General features: G+C 43.5%; 1 protein-coding gene across 1 annotated transcript in view; it reads left to right on the forward strand.

Moving 5' to 3' along the window:
• ADAM12 (ADAM metallopeptidase domain 12) overlaps positions 1 to 16,817 on the forward strand; it is a 368,998-nt gene that overhangs the window by 255,602 nt on the left and 96,579 nt on the right. The window contains exons 6-8 of the mRNA XM_017537897.2: positions 4,891 to 5,077; positions 12,851 to 12,916; positions 14,029 to 14,100. Of these exons, the coding sequence (XP_017393386.1) occupies positions 4,891 to 5,077; positions 12,851 to 12,916; positions 14,029 to 14,100 (325 nt within the window). The remainder of the gene's footprint in view (positions 1 to 4,890; positions 5,078 to 12,850; positions 12,917 to 14,028; positions 14,101 to 16,817) is intronic.

The following is a 16,817-nucleotide window of genomic DNA, read 5'->3' on the forward strand; positions in this document are numbered from 1 at the left end:
AAGATGGGGTTTCACCATGTTGGTCAGGCTGGTCTTGAACTCCCAACCTCAGGCGATCCGCCCACCTTGGCCTCCAAAGTGCTTGGATTACAAGTGTGAGTCACCACCCCCAGCCTCTTTTTTCATGTTCCTGCTGGTTCCCGGACTCTCATCCCTCTCAAAACTGCACAAAGGGAAGCAGGCTAGTGTGCGGTTGAGAGGACCAAGCCTGGGACACACAGGTCCTGACTGGGTCCCCAGCTCTGCCACCTGTGCACCTTGGACAGTGGGGTCATGGTGAGAGCTGCAGCCATGGTCAGCAGAGGGATCAACGTATGGAGCACAGCCCAGAACCTGGACCCTAGAAGAGTGCCACAGGGGTGGCCCTGACCACCCTGAGAACCCCTTTCTCTCTGCCCCAGAACTTGGCCTGAGTCTGTGGTGATGGCTGGCTGACCTCCTGTCCTTCCAGAGAGGGAGTCCACAGTCTTCATCTTTCCCCAACATTGGAGACTTTCTTCTCACCTTTTCCCCCTAGGCTACCAAGGGAGAAAGAACCCCACATGCAAAGTCCACTGGATTTAAATTCCATGCTCTGAGATTAACCAATTTCAAGTTTGCAACTAAGTATCTATGACATTCAACTTAAATTACATTCACTTATCTAACTCAGGGCCAATAGGGCTGTGAGAACATCAAAATGTTGTATCTTGCAAACCCTGAATGCTTGAATTTTGTGTCCACTGTTGTTTCCAACAATCTTCAGAGCTAAGTGATTAATTATACCCAAGACAGTCCAAAGCAATTATTTAATTAAGCATATTATAGGCTGCCAATTGTTTGCAGAAAAGGGAAGGCCTTCACCCTGGTTTCTCAACATCTGGCCTTTGGATGACTTAAAAGATAAAAAAAGATAAGAGAATAGTTTTACATCTAAGTAACAATTGCTAGAATTTTTCCACTAAGTAGAAAAACTTTTTCAGTAATTCACTTCTCGTGGTTAGAACATGGTGACTTATTTTACAGTAAAAGTTCAGCTTATTTAGATCCAATGTAAAATTGAAAATGTTGTAATACAAAATGAAATGTTACTGCCATTTTCTTTTTAGGGCAAAATCGATGGTGTTCATTTCCATTTTCCCCTGACATTTTTTTTTCTTTTTAACAGGGAGTCTCTCTCACCCTGTCACCCAGGGAATCTCTCTTACCCTGTCACCCAGGCTGGAGTGCAGTGGCATAATCTTGGCTCACTGGACCCTCCGCCTCCCAGGTTCAAGCAATTCTCCCACCTCAGCTTCCTGAGTAGCTGGGACTGCATGTGCGCACCATCACTCCAGGCTACTTTTTGTATTTTTAGTAGAGATGGGGTTTCATCATGTTGGCCAGGCTGGTCTCGAACTCCTGACCTCAGGTGATCCACCCACCTCAGCCTCCCAAAGTGCTGGGATTGCAGGCATGAGCCACCGTCCCCCGCCTCCCCTTGCCTATTTTTTAAAGTTCACATCCTTAATTTAGGCTTTTAAAAACCAACCTTAATAAGCAAAAACCCTCTTCTACATATTCCAAAGTTAGAAATCTACATTTTATTTCATAAAGAACATTTCAGAGAAAGAGAAAACACAAGCCACCCCACAGAGTTGATCATCAAAGTAATCCCTGAATGATCTATTTGGTGATACACATGGACACAAGCATCAAGGAGACGATAGTTCGTATCATGACTTTTCATCAGCTTGGCCTTTGGATGACTTAAAAGAGACATGAGAACATTTTTGTGACTACCTAACAACTTTTACAAATTTGGGATTTGAAAATATTAAAAAATGTTTTAGTTAGTCCCAACTGCATTGGACTCTGCCTTCTCTGAAGCATTAGCTGTTACCGTTCGAATGTGTATCTTAGCTCTCACACGATTTCCAATTGTCATGGGTACCTTGATGCTGCCTTATCAATTAGGATACAAGCATCCTGAGTGTGGTATATCTGTTTCTCCCATTGCCCACAACAACTTATAAAACAGGATTGGTAGAGTAAGCCAGTTAAATAATAAGGAATTGATTAGTCTGTATTAATTAGCAAAATGTTGTGGTTGTGTATGTTGGGGCTCCCTCCATGCTGAGCTAAAGAAAAACCCTCAAGGTCTCTCTGGCCCCTGGCACCCACCTTTACCCCATCTGTCTCTCCCAAAGCACAGGATGAAGTTGTTCTCTGAAGTTCCCTTATCTGCCTAAACTATAGACCATCCAAAAAAGAAATCATTCACCTCAGTCCCTCTGTGAGTTTTCATTAACTAACGTCACAGGAAGAAGGAGTGAAGCCTGTCGACACATCCAGACAGACTTTTGTCATAAACCGTAGTCTGCTCTGCGGGCCCAAAGGACTTGGTCCCAGGCCATTGTATGTTCTTCAAGCCCAATTAATTCCCCTAAAAATCATTTGCTCATCCCCTAAAATTATCCATGCATCTCTATCTCCCTTTCTCCTAGGAAGAGGTGTATATAACCATCTGTATCCCCACTGAGTAATCATTCTTCTGTAAGTCACCTGTGCCATACATGTTAAATAAAATTGTCTGTCTTTTCTCCTATAATATTTCTGCCTTTTGTCAGTTGACGTTTAGTGAAACTTCAGAGGGCAAAGGGGAAAATTTTTCCCTTAGCCCCTACAGGTGTGTATGTGACTTGTTCTAGGGAGGGTCTAAGGAAGTTCATATCTCACGAAAGGTTAGTAGTCACTGGATTAGAAGGGTCCCTTTCCAGTGAGATGAATTTTATTTGAAGATTTTGTGTGTTTCTAAAGTGGAGAGATCATGGTCACCTTGCTAAATAACATAAGGTACTAGACACATGGGAATTCAGAGCTGCCAGTTTGCTGTTACCCAAATTGTCATTTCTCCAAAGAAAACCTTTCTCTCAGCAGCAGGGAGCACCTTTCAAATTAAAGCACTTCACTGCCCCACCTTAGCAAAGAGAGAAATGAAACCAACCTGCAAGCCAAGGCCCCCTCATTTGAAGGAACCTGGCAGTCTAAGGCTAGCATTGCTCATTCCAGGGAGTGGGGCGTGACCTTAGCTGTGAGCTCCAGAAGGTCAGACATGTGTCATGGTCCATAGCTAAATGTCACCTTCTGTCTCTGCAGGTTAGAGTCTTCAGCAAATGTGTCCATTTTTAAAAAGAATCTATGCTTTTATTCCCAAACCTAAAGGTTGGTTCAAAAGGTTCTTTCTTAGTTATTGTCATTCCCAGAAATGTATTTATTTTATTAATGTTATCTTTTATATCAGGGAGCCATGAGTCAACAGTGTTCCTATGAGCAGATGGGTTGACAAAATTTAGGACTTGCCTGAAATTGTCAGTCTTTTGATTAACATGCTAACAGATGCCTCGTTCATGGATCTGCCCTTATTAGTAGTAAAGAGAGCTACCACCCCTCAAGCACTGACTTGGGGCTTCCCGTGGGCTAAGAGTTTTGACTAACAAGTAGGTACCATTATCCCCATTTTATAGGTGAAGAAGCCAGGGCTCATAGAGACTAAGAAACTTAGTTAAGTTCATGTAACTAGTAAGTAACAGACCTGAACTCAAACCCAGCACTGCCAGACTCCAGAGGCTGCCCTCGCAGCATTGGGCTGGCACTTATCCCTGTGGTGTTCCTGGATTCCAGAAAGAGCTGAACACGGGATCCAGAGCCCAGACCTCAGCGTCAACGGAACAGTGCTGATGTGTTGTGTACTTAAGTGGGTTCCTTTGTTCACACATCTCCCACACATTAAGTAAATACAAAAAATATAAATTTATACTCATTCTTATAATTCCATCAACTATTTAGGGAATAGGGCTGATAAGGATAAATAATTGAGGTAGAAATTGTCCTTTTATAAAAAGATTTCCTAATGGCTTTGCAGCAACTTGGTTGGAACTAGGGCCATTATTCTAAGTGAAGTAACTCAGGAATTGAAAACCAAAAACGGCATTTTCTCGCTTCTAAGTGGAAAGTAAGCTATGGGTATACAAAGGCATCCACAGTAATATAATGGACATTGGAGATGCAGAAGGGGGAGGGCAAGAGTTGGGGGAGGAATCAAAGACTATCTCTGGGGAGCAGTGTATACTACGCGGGTGATGGGTGCACTAGACTTCACCATTGCACAGTTTATCCGTGTAACGAGAATCTGCTGTACCCCTGAGGCTCTCGAAATTTTATTTTATTTTATTTATTTATTTGAGTCTTGCACTCTCTCCCAGGCTGGAGTGCAATGGCGCCATTGTGGCTCACTGCAATCTCCGCCTCCTGGACTCAAGCAATTCTCCTGCCTCAGCCTCCCAAGTAGCTGGCATTACAGGTGTCTGCCACCACACCCAGCTAATTTTTTTTTTTTTGTATTTTTAGTAGAAATGGGGTTTCACTATGTTGGCCAGGCTGGTCTCAAACTCCTGACCTCGTGATCCACCTGCCTCGGCCTCCCAAAGTGCTGGGAGTACAGGCATGAGCCACCACGCCTGGCCTTGAAATTTTTTAAAAAATTAAACATTTCCCTTCTGAAATATGTCTGGTAATTCAGATACAGTTATCTTCTAAACAGTTGAAACATCTTTTTCCTCCTTCTTCTTCCAGGCAATATATTTCTGCAACATTAAAAAAAAGATAAAAACATGCAAAAGCAAAATGCACTGTATTCTTTACCATAAAATATTTCAAACAAAAGAAAATTCCAAGGCTAACTTTCCAAAAGATTTGCAAAATGAATTTGTGAAAACATATGGCACTGAGACATCCTTTCCCATTAAACTCTGAGAATATAAATAAATTGGTATTTCTCTTTTCATTCTCTCTCTTGTTAAGAACTGTGCATTAGCCATAAACAAGCTGTCCTTAAAAATTCCATGTTTTTTCTTGTTTCTTTTTCAACAGGGGACTTATTATGTTTGAAAATGAAACCTATGTCTTAGAACCAATGAAAAATGCAACCAACAGATACAAACTCTTCCCAGCGGAGAACCTGGAAAGTGTCTGGGGTTCGTGTGGATTGCATCACAACACATCAAGCCTTACTGTACATAACGTGTTCCTACCGCCCTCTCAGACATGGGCAAGAAGGGTAAGAAGGATACACAGCTTTGTGTTTCTGGGAAGCTAGGAGCTCAAGTTATGGATGTCCAACACTGGGACATCTGGAGAAATGTTGCCACCTAGATGATGTGGTGTCTGGGGGATGGAAGTGCCTAGTTTATCTGGGAGTGGTAGACATTATATGGTGAAGCACAGCCATAACCCCAAATCTCCATCACCGTGTTGCACATGCCAGCCTCAGACTCATTAAAACATGCTGGGTAAAGTCACATCGTTGGGGTCAGAGAATGACAAAATCATCATTCATGGAATCTCCTAAGAGATCCTCCTGTGGTCCTAAGCCCAGGGTTGGCCCCACCATGGCAAGCAAGACAGCATGGCACCCTGACCCACTCTCTAGCAGCTCTCCTTCTGCTGGAGGCAAAAGACCACCTAGAGACTTCTTCATTAGCAAGTTTGGGTTCTCATTATAATTTTCAGAAAATTCTCACTGTTTGCCCACACAATTGTGCAGAGGTGAATTAGGCCTTCCCCCACGTGGTGTGGCTCAGGAGTCTTGCTTGCCTATACAGTCCAAGCTGCAAATGTTTGTCCTAGCTCCCCCCTGGGACCTTCCAAGCAGCCTGTGTTGTCTGGCCACCAGCTCCCAGATCTGCTCATAAAAAGTCTTCCTTTTTGCAGCAGCAATGTAAAGAGTGGTTGCCTGAGGGAGTCTACGCTTGTGTAACCCCATGAAACCTCCACCCCAAAGGGCGGCCTGCCCCTTTTCTGTCTGGCATGATGCGGGCAACAGAGGCCACAGCAGAGCTCGTTTAACAAGGATTAAAGGCAATCGTTCCCAACACTTGGCTGGATGCCCTGAATTTAAATGAGCAGAAACAGATAGGAAATCATCAACAACTTCCTGATTTTTCATTTCTGGATTTCCTGTTCCTCCTGTGCTTATATTTGGCTGTCCGGGAATGTCTTTTCTGGGTTCCTCCTAACATTGTTGTCTCCTGACTTAATTTTGGTAGACCGCTGCTTAGCACTCAACATTTAATGAATATTATTTTTGGTTCATTCTAAATCATGTTTCTACTGGGGAACAGTAGAGGTTATCCCAAATAATGCCTTCTCATTCCTAGAATTCCCTTCATACCTGTGAATACGTGTCTGTTCCCCTAAAAGTGCTCTTCTCTGAACCAGTTCAGGACTTTTAACTCTAATTTTACATTCATTCTTTCAGTCCAGGCATTCTACTTGTGTGACCCTCACATCTTCTGTTTGCTAATGTGTTTCTAAGAGTTTCTATGGCAGATGCTCACAACCTCTTTTTCATTTCCTGCCCCATCGCAAGATGGGAAGGAACTCTTCCATCTGGTACTGTGGCTCACCTTGACATTGCTGCTTGGTGGCAGAAGACTCTGTCCTAATCCCAAGGAACAGAGCTTGAAAATTATCCTCCTCAACCTCCCCACCACAAGCTCGGGAGACTATTCAGCCTGTGCCTCTCCTGGCCACCTGTCTTAGTGATGGATTTAAAGACCAGTCTCTGTGGTCCCGCAGCATGTTTATATTACTCTTCAAAACTTTTGCCTTTGATTCCAAACCTCGGAGAAGATGTGATGAAGCTGTAGCTCTCCCGGTCATAAACAAGTAGAACAGTTGCGTTTTGTTTTCCACACTCGTTGTTCTGAGTACCTTGTTGAATGCATGCTGCCTACATTATGAGATTTATAACTTGATAGTTTAAATGACACTCAAATATGTTTGTGGTTTCATTTAGGAGTATGAACTGGGTCTGTACTTGCCAGCCATATTTTAATTCTTTTAGCTTACAGCTCTCTAGAAGCATGACTGTAATATCCAGTCATTTGGACTTGTGGAGAAATGGGGAGAATGGAAATAACTGTGCTTTGTTAATAATGCATATTTTAGTGCAAATGATCCTTTAAATTGAAAAGGGAAGGCATCGATGCCATCAACTTGGTTCTCAATATTTCTCTCTAGAAAGAGCTGTGATTGTTTTTATGGAAGGGAAAACATCTTTGACTTAAAATACATGTATATAATGAAAATGGTGAGAAAAGTAATTTCAAATATGTGGAATCCTTGCAAATTGGAATTCTATGGGAGATTGTTTTGGTTAGCACCTATGGTAAATATGAAAGGGACATTTCCTGCCCCACTTACCCTGCCTTTATTTCACTCTTTAAAAAAGAAAAATCAATGGAAATGCTGCTAACTCATGTTGTTTATGCAATGCAGCGACTGCATTTGCTTTTCCCCTGCATTTTTCTGTCCCCGCTAGATGTTAACTATTGCGAAGACTGGTTTACAGGCTTTTGATTTTCCTGCAGATGTTTGCGTTTTTCTTCACAGAGCATTGGGAATAAATCTGTGCTCAGGGTACACACTGGCTGTGATATAAACCTGAGCTATTGTTTGTCATTTTTACAAGGCTCTACATTAGATTTTAGTGAGAACCCAAGTTGCCCCTCCAAGGGCACAGAGAAACAGGGAGTGTCACCGTCAGCTCTTTCTCTCTGTGGATCTTTTAGTCCAGCCTGAAGCCTCCTAACTCTTCAGCTCCCCCACGGAGGACTCCTTCCCTCTCCATCGGCTACTCATTCAAGAATGCAAACCAACTTTAACATCAGCCTAAACGGTAAATCTACCGGAGAAAATCACATAAGACATCCCAAAGGCAAATGTAAATTATTTTTGAATTGCCCTTTCTTTAGGGATTATCTGTGCCATTGTTCCCCTCCGTTAGTATGGATAATTATGAGTCAAATAGAAAAGTTGCTGCCTTATCTGAAAAGAAACATTTGCTTGGGCCGCTGTGTACAGACAGGATGGAGCGTGAGGAGGCGCTGTTGTGCTTTCTCACATGTGGCCGCTATGAAATGACTGGTGCTATTGCTTTTGTGTTTCTAGACAGCCTATCGTATTTGTGTAATACAAGCCACAGTAGTGATGGGGTATTTGTAGAAAGTAATATGTAACTCATATTATATGTAGAGTCTAACAAGAGTTGAGTGTCAGGAACTGGCCAGAAGAGTTTGAAAACTCATTAATTATAACAGGCACACTTCATTCTTCTCTGACAACCATCCTTGCTTCCATGTCTCCTCTAGAGACTACCATGTTCTCTTACTATACCTTAGTTGTTCTTAAAGCTTGGCTGTGTGGGCCTGGTGCATGGATCACACCTGTAATCCCAGCACTTTGGGAGGCCGAGGTGGGCAGATCACCTGAGGTCAGGAGTTCAAGAACAACCTGGCCAACATGGTGAAACCCTGTCTCTACTAAATATACAAAAATTAGCTGGGCATGGTGGCAGGTGCCTGTAATTTCAGCTACTCGGGAGGCTGAGGCAGGAGAGTCACTTGAACCCGGGAGGCAGAGGCTGTGGTGAGCCGAGATCGCACCATTGCACTCCAGCCTGGGTGACAAGAGTGAAAATCCATCTCAAAAAAAAAAAAATAGAAAAGCTTGGTGGTGGGGAATAGGGCAGCACCACTTCCTTGGCCCTGAGCTTTGAATATCTATTTGTGTGAGGGGAGGCTCCAGTTTTGCAGGTGTGAATTCCTAGTAAGTCTCAAATCCACTAAAGCTCTGGATAAATAAATAATAAATCTCAGTGGTATCATTCATTTTTTTAGGCTTAACCTCAATACTTCACACTTGGCCCCACTAAAATTCGGTTTGCCAGATTCAGCCTATTCTCATAGCAGATTATCCCATTTGTTTGCTTCTGCCCGCCTACACGTCAGCCAGGTGTCAGAGCCTGTATCCCGTGTGAATATGATCAGTGTGTTGTCCCCAGGCCAGTCACGGATGAGGATGGTGGAGACAACCTTTCCTAACTGAAATCGCGGCTCGACTTACAAATACTCAAAAAGTGACCTTAGAGTCAAGGCATGGGCCTGGCTTGAGCTAATACCGATTTTTTTCTCACCTAGAGGAAAAGAAAACAAACTTTTGATTCATTTCATTTGCTGATCTTGCCGCCGATGGAAACATTGGCCCTGGTCTCATTGTGATTGTTGTTTTCTAGCTTTGGATGATGGCATAGTTGGCTTGCCTGTGGCTGCCCATGTCCATCACGACTGCCACCTCTCACTGGATGACTGCACAGCCTCCTTGCTACATTCTCAGCTTCCAATATCATGCCCTCAGAATCCATTCTCCTTCCAGTAGCCAGAGCTATATATATGTTGTGCACTACCTAACCCGGCTAATTTTTGTATTTTTAGTAGAGACAGGGTTTCACCATGTTGACGAGGCTGGTCTCAAACTCCTGACCTCAAGTGATTCACCCGCCTCTGCCTCCCAAAGTGTTGGGATTATAGACATGAGCCACCGCGTCCAGCTGCAATATTTTTTAAGTCTCACATTCAAGGCCCCCCTACTCTTAGATTATTAGACTATCACTCACCCTCCTTCCCATGGCCCCTCTGTCCCATCCCCATCTTCCACCTCCTCCCATCCACTGTTTTCCCACATTCGCCAGGCTCCAGCCATACGGCCTGTTCCCAAACACCCACAAGCTCTGCCCAGCCTCAGGACATCTGCTGTTGCCATTCCATCTACCTGAAACACTGTTCCCGCAATTGTCCCACACATGCCTGCTTCTCATCCTTCAGGCCTCAGCTACCTTAGACCATCGCTGCAGCTACCACTGCCCAGCTTCATCCTTCCTACAGAACACTGTTTGTTTCCTTGGTTGTACTTTGCATAGACGCTCTCTTACTTTTGTTCATTCTGCATGGGCTCACCTTCGCCCAGCCCCCACCAGAATATGAGTTTCCGGAGGACACTGGGTTTCGGGAATATGGGTTTCCTCTCCACGCTGTATCCACAGCGCCCAGCGCAGTGCCTAGCAGAAACTGCATCCCTGGTAGATAGCGACCGTGAATAAATGTTATACAAATGGTCGGACCCATGTGAAAAAGAATTAAAGAGTTGCCGTGAGGATTTATTGTAGCCCTAATTTCAACTTGCTTTTCTCACTTGAGTCAAGTTCCCATTACCAGAGTCCTCCCTGCAGGCTGCCTGGGGGACGTCTCTCCTGGGGAACTTGGCTGTGATGACTTTGAGATACCCAGGAACTGTTTCTCTCTTGAGCAAGATTCAAAGAATGCCTCTGCCTCCACCTGGGAACGGAGACTGTTGGGCCAGTCTCAGAGGCTTATCTTCCAGTTTGAGGAAAAGCTTTTGTTTATAACCCCCCAAAATGAAAATTCCATTGAGCAAACAGTTTCTTTTTAAATTTTTTTGAATTATTATTTTAATTTCTTCTAAAAAAAAAATGGATACATATGCAGAATGTGCAGGTTTGTTACATAGGTATACATGTGCCATGGTGGTTTGCTGCACCTAATAACCTAGCCTGTAAATTCCCTCCCCTCACCCTCCAGCCCTCAACAGGCCCTGGTGTGTATTATTCCCCTCCCTGTGTCCATGTGTTCTTACTGTTCAACTCCCACTTGGCTCTCTGCTTCTGTGTTAGTTTGCTAAGGATAATGGTCTCCAGCTTCATCTGTGTCCCCGCAAAGGACATGATCTCATTCTTTTTTATGGCTGCATAGTATTCCATGGTGTATATATACTACATTTTCTTTATCCAGTCTGTCATTGATGGGCATTTGGGTTGGTTCCATATCTTAAGCAACCAGTTTCTCTCCATATTACAAATTTAAAAATGTGATTTTTTTAAAACTAGGCAGCCAGATAGGTGGAAGTTACATGGGGATAATGTAAGCCTCTCTCTCTCTCTCTCTCTCTCTCTCTCTCTCTGTGTGTGTGTGTGTGTGTGTGTGTGTGTGTGTGTAGCTAATAAAATAAACCTCTGCGCTGTGACAGCCACTCCCGCAGTGCTGCTTATTATGTGGCTAAGCTTCTCTCTGAGCTTGCAATTCTCTGAATCCATGAGAAAATGTAGACTCGTCTGAAAATTGCAGAGACAGGAAAATTGTGTTCATGTGTTTGTTTTTATTATCTGGAATTGTGTATTTTCTAAATGAAGATCCTAAGCCAGTTGGAAATATCCCATCGCGTTTATTTCACTCTGCAGACTGCAAAGTGTAAACGTCTGAACAACCAGATTCCTTTCAATGACGTTTTCAATGAGAGATTCATCTTTCATTTCTAGACCTATATTTTCTTCCGCATAATTAGCCGAATTTGTTAATGGTTAATCAGGGAATTGTGGACAGCAGAGAGAGTTCTGCCTCTTTCACACCTCAGTGAGGAAAAAGAGCAAGATCCTCACACTTTCAGAAGGTGTCTCATTTTGTGTGCAACCCTGGGCACCATGGGGGCGAATGTTTTTTCTTTTGTAAGTAGCACATAGTTATCACCATAAAGCATGCCTCCAACATACAGTTACAAAGCATGACAGTTTCTTGTTGTTACATGGTAAAAATATGAGAAATTGTTCCTTTCCTGGTGCTTTCTTTTTCCTTTTCCATAAGGTTTCCAGATTTCTTTAGGGACACCTAAATTCATGAATCAGCACAGCTGGGCAGCAAGAAGGAACACTGTTATAATACAAACATTTTTCTTGTAAAAATCTGTTTGGAAGATCCCGGACTGATGGGGGTTTGTTTTATAAAAGATGTTTCCCTCAGGATTATGTGACTGGAAACCTGATTCAAAGCATACTTTCGTGATTTTTTTTTTTTTTTTTCTTTTGTCTGAAAGACTGATTATAACATGCAGGTTTTAAAGTTGAAGCAGTGTGTGCAGTTAACTCATAAACCAGCAATATCAGTCACCAAGACCAAAGACCGACTCAACCCCCACTTCCTCCAACTGCATTTTATGGCAGAAACAGAAGGCTTTGTTTTTTGTTTTTAATGTTTGCTTTTTGGGACCACCCTCCACGAATTGCTTTATTTCTCTTAAAACTGCGTTTGGAATTCTCCCAGTAATTCACAGAAGAGTGCGAATGCTTTTGGAAGAAGTTTGATTAAAATGTGACCTGCTTCAGGAGCCGCCTTTGTGGGGACAGGGTTCCTACTTCTGCTGCCTGAATCAACTCCTTTCATCCACCTCCATATCCACTTTCCACATTCCCTCAACTGTCTCCCTCTTACGGAATCCCTGTTCTCCAGGGGCGCATTAGAGTCTTACTTTTTCTTAGCTCTGTTTCTTCCTGTTCTCTTTCTTTTTGCTCCTTTTCGTTCTCCTCATACCTTCCTCACTTCTCTGTTCATTGGTCTGACAGTTCCCTTGTCTCCAGCTACCTCAGTCTTCCATGGCTTCTAGCTAGACTTTTATATGATCATTTTCAAAATGACTATGCAGTTCCTGTTCAAAACATATTCTCCACTTTTCTCAAGTCACAAAACAGGTACGCTTGGACCATGAAGACAAAGGGAACGGCCAGGGTGCACTGAACTCCATCGTCTTCTCTAATGACCTTCAAGTGTGCTACATGTGGTCTGAAATGAACCACCTTTGACTGGCTCCTGTTCTAGAGAGTGCTTTGGTTTTGTTTGTTTATGTGCTCGTTTTGTTTAATAATCTTTTTTCTGCTCCAGTAATCTGTGGTTCAGCAGAAAGGTTAAACTCCTTTGTAAGGGTTTTCCAAGTGAAAATGGATGCCGGCCACTCATGTTGAGAAGGTTTTACAAAGAGATGGTTGGAGTTGGGATAAACTTCTAGATAGAGTGGAGGTGTGGGGGCCTGGTGGGGATGGTGGGGATAAATTCTCAACCTCAAGTGTTTGGATTGAGAGACTTCGACAGTGTTCTGGAAGCCCCGGAGAGGCATTAAGAGAGATTAAGTGCATGTTTACTCTTGGCAGAGTAAAAGGGAAACCCTCAAGACAACCAAGTATGTGGAGCTGGTGATCGTGGCAGACAACCGAGAGGTAAGAGCTTTTTGATATTGCTCAGTACAGTTGGTTAGACAAAAAAGAAAACAGAACCTGTTTTGCAAGTTATTACTTGCTTTAATGAACTGCATTTCCTATGTGCTCTTAAAAGCAATGGAAACAGTGGTTTTCTGATTTTAAAAAGCATACAATATTAAAATTTTATCTGATATATAAAGTAATGGCAAAGCCCACAAGGGGAAAAAAAAAAACAGGAACAGAATTTCTCTGTAGCTAAGCTCTCCAAACAAGAATTAACTGGGGGAATGACAGAAGGCTTTAGATTGTGTTATAAAACATCTTGGGGAAAAGTTTAGTTCTTAAAATGGGACGTTTAGAAAACATCCCACATGTCATTAATCAAAATGAATGAATGAATGAATGAATGAAAGCTATAGAGACACAACAGAAAAATCCTCCCTTCTGAGCTATGACTTGATACAATATTTGTTTTTTAATTAATTTTGAATTAGTTTTTCTAAAGACTGTCTTCTCTGTATTTATGCACTACCTCATTGATATATATGAATTGGGTGATATTTTCTCATAGACTCATTCAACACATATGAATGAAACAGGCTTGACTATGTTTCAGAAAACTATTCCCTCTCTGGAATGTCAGATTAGAGAGGAGAATGGGGAATTCGTTGACTTTTTTTTTTTTTTTTTTTTTTCCATTCTCCTCTGTATTGTTTGACAAGTTGCCGTGGGCTTCTATTATGTTTACTTTTTAATTTTTAAAAACAGATATAAAGATAATTTCTCAGGAAGTTAAAATCAAGTTGTTGATATGAAAAATGGCTTTGGACTGACTTCTAGTTGTCTGTTTCCTCTTTGCCAAAACATGTCACTGCCTCCATCATTTATGAGGCTGGAAAATCGCAGAAGTTGCTGTCTTGTGAGCACTTGGCTTAGGCAAATTTCAGGGAGTTTCAGGGAGTCTCCAACCGGGAAAGTTATTCAGCAGGATGCAAGCTCATTTCACCATAAACTGTGGCAGGTCCCCAGTGGTTTACAAAATCCCAAGACTTCACATTTCCAGGAGCCGGGAAGATGAGACATGATTGATATTCTTGCTGGTATTAATGCTGACATTTAAAATTGTTCAGTTTCAGAGGCAAGGAAAAGACCTGGAAAAAGTTAAACAGCGATTAATAGAGATTGCTAATCACGTTGACAAGGTAAGTTCTTTTTCAGTAGTTAAATCATTCCCATAATGTAAATGTTTGGAAATGAGGTTGAGGGACCTCATCTGACTTAGCAAGGAGAAGAGGTTCTGCCTCTGGGCCTTTGGTTGGAATTCAGTTTCCTGTCTTCTGGATATGTAATTGCTGGGTCCTGGGGCAGCTGCAGGAGATGCCAAACCACAGCTGTCTGGACTCTGGTGGCCTTGGGGACATGTCTTCCTCCAGGCTCTCTTCTGGCCGGGAGGAACACCAATCTGAGGGTATTTCGGACACCCAGTTAGCCCCAGAGTCCCTGCAGAGTCCATCTGATCCTTTGGATTGCTCCTGAGCTAGGCCTCTCCCAGGTCTTCCAGTGATAGATCCCACAGACCCATTCAATCTGCCTCCACCATTGCAGCCCTGTACCAATGTAACCCTGAGGGTGGGCTTGCATTTATAAAGAACAGGATCCACCGTCCTGAGACACAAAAGTTGACTTTCAGCTCCATCAGTTATTGGGAAATCCCTCACCAGGAACAAGCAGGTCAGAAACTCACCTTTCACAAGACTATTTCCTCTCTGGAGAAGCCTCTGGAAACTGGGTCCTCCTCCTGGGGCACTTGTTGACTAACTGCTGCTCATACTGTGGGCTGGCAAAGAAAATGGCAGTGCTCCCTGTCTAAACCACCTGTCCTTCCTCATCGCATCCTGCTGGAGAGGATGTTGTCTGTTGGATGCTGACAACTCTCAGCCTAAAATAGGCTTCTCATATGCCCTGTACATTGGAGCTGAGGGGAGGCTTCCAGAAACATTGCTGCCTTCAAGGGGGGTACGGAAGGGAGGAGGTTAGACCTCAGAATTTTCAGAAGGTCTCCAGCAATTCTCATGTCCAATGTAGATGGCGACTGCTGTCCTAAAGCAACCACAACCTCTTGGCAATATTGAGTCTCTTGTCTGCAGGGACAGCGTGAGAAGGAATCTGGCCATGGCTGAGACTTTCACAGCCATGGTCCTCTGAAACAGCAGATTTTACACACAAGGGTTTGTGAGGATGCGTCACGATACCCTTGTTTCCAAGTAATCTGATTAGATGTGAATGGTGCTTTCTAAGTTTTTCAAAGAATGAAGGCAAGGCCCTTCCAGAAATTCAGCTCTATATTGCAAGGCCTTATGCACTCTGCATCAAGAATTCAGAATGAATCAGATGTGGTCCCTCCACCTGAGAAAGTCAAGGCTGTGTAGGGAAGCACACATGCAACCCACACAGCATGGTCCAAGGCATTAGGAAGTAGGCCCATGCTGTGAATGGAGGTCTATGGGGATGCAGAAGAGAATCATTTTCTTCTTCTGGGGGTCAGAGAGTCTTTGCAGGGAGAGGATCCTAAAAGGTAAGTTCAGTTTCACCACGAGCAGAGCAGAAGGAGTATGTGTGGTGTGGACATGTATGTGATTCATGTGCATGCACATGCATGTGCGTTCCTATGTGTGTTCATGTGTGTGACCTGCATGCATGATGTATGTTTATGTACACACATGCTCATATTGTATGCAAATGCATGCACACACAGCTAGGGCAGGAGGAGATGAAGCTGCAAAGATTCAGAGCACTCAAGGCTCTGGCTGCTCTACAAAGCCATCTTGGTGTTACTCTGCAGTGGATGGAGAGCTAGGTGAATGTTTTTAAGCAGGGGAGAGAAGCTCAGGATTGTAGAAAGATATTCCTGCAGTTACTGTGGAGGGTGGAATAACCAAAGACAAATAGGGCTGGGAGGAGCCTATTGCATAGAAATGATCAAGGCCTGACCCAGGGCAGGGGAAGTGGGGATGTGAGAAGGACAAGGATTTAGATGCTTGAAGGGATGTGTTTCTCGATTCCTTAGTTTTTTTTTAGCAGTTACTGTGTGCCGGGCTCTGAGTGCTTTGCATATGCTCTCAGGTATGTGCTATTGTTCCTTTTTTTTTTTTTTTTTTTTGCTCTCAGGTATGTGCTATTGTTCCTTTTTTTTTTTTTTTATTGGAGTCTCACTCTGTCACCCAGGCTGGAGTACAGTGGTGGGATCTTGGCTCACTGCAACCTCTGCCTCCCGAGTTCAAGCAACTCTCTGCCTCAGCCTCCTGAGTAGCTGGAATTACTGGCACCTACCACAACACCCAGCTAATTTTTGTATTTTTAGTAGAGATGGGGTTTCACCATCTTGGCCAGGCTGGTCTTGAACTCCTGATCTCATGATCTACCCACCTGAGCCTCCCAAAGTGCTGGGATTACAGGCGTGAGACACTGCACCCAGCCTGTTTCTATTTTTAAAGCAGAAGAAGCTGAGATGGGCAGAGGTTAGTCATTTGCAGGACGAGAGATGAGACACAGTCTCACTGACCCCCAGCAGGGGCTCTTGGTCTTGACTCTACTCTACCTGGACTCTACTGTGAGTCCCAGGACCTCATGATGACCAAGCAGAGGCTAAGGGCAAGTGGGAGATCCCATGACTGCCAGTTTCACTGGAGTGGAGAGGCAGGTAGAGGATACTTCAGACCCAAGCAAAGCCGGAGCAGGAAGAGGAGTTCTGAAGGGCATGCTGAGCAGTCAGAGATCTGGGCTTGCCACACAGAGAGAGGCTATGGCTGGATGGAAATTTCTGGAAGTCTGAAAAACCCATATGGCTATTGATATCCTGGGATGATATTGCCCTTGTCCACCGTTGAAGCAGGTCAAACTCCCTGGCAACCCCTGCCTG

This window comes from Cebus imitator, unplaced genomic scaffold (assembly GCF_001604975.1).
Source record: "Cebus imitator isolate Cc_AM_T3 unplaced genomic scaffold, Cebus_imitator-1.0 Scaffold107, whole genome shotgun sequence".
NCBI lineage: Eukaryota > Metazoa > Chordata > Mammalia > Primates > Cebidae > Cebus > Cebus imitator.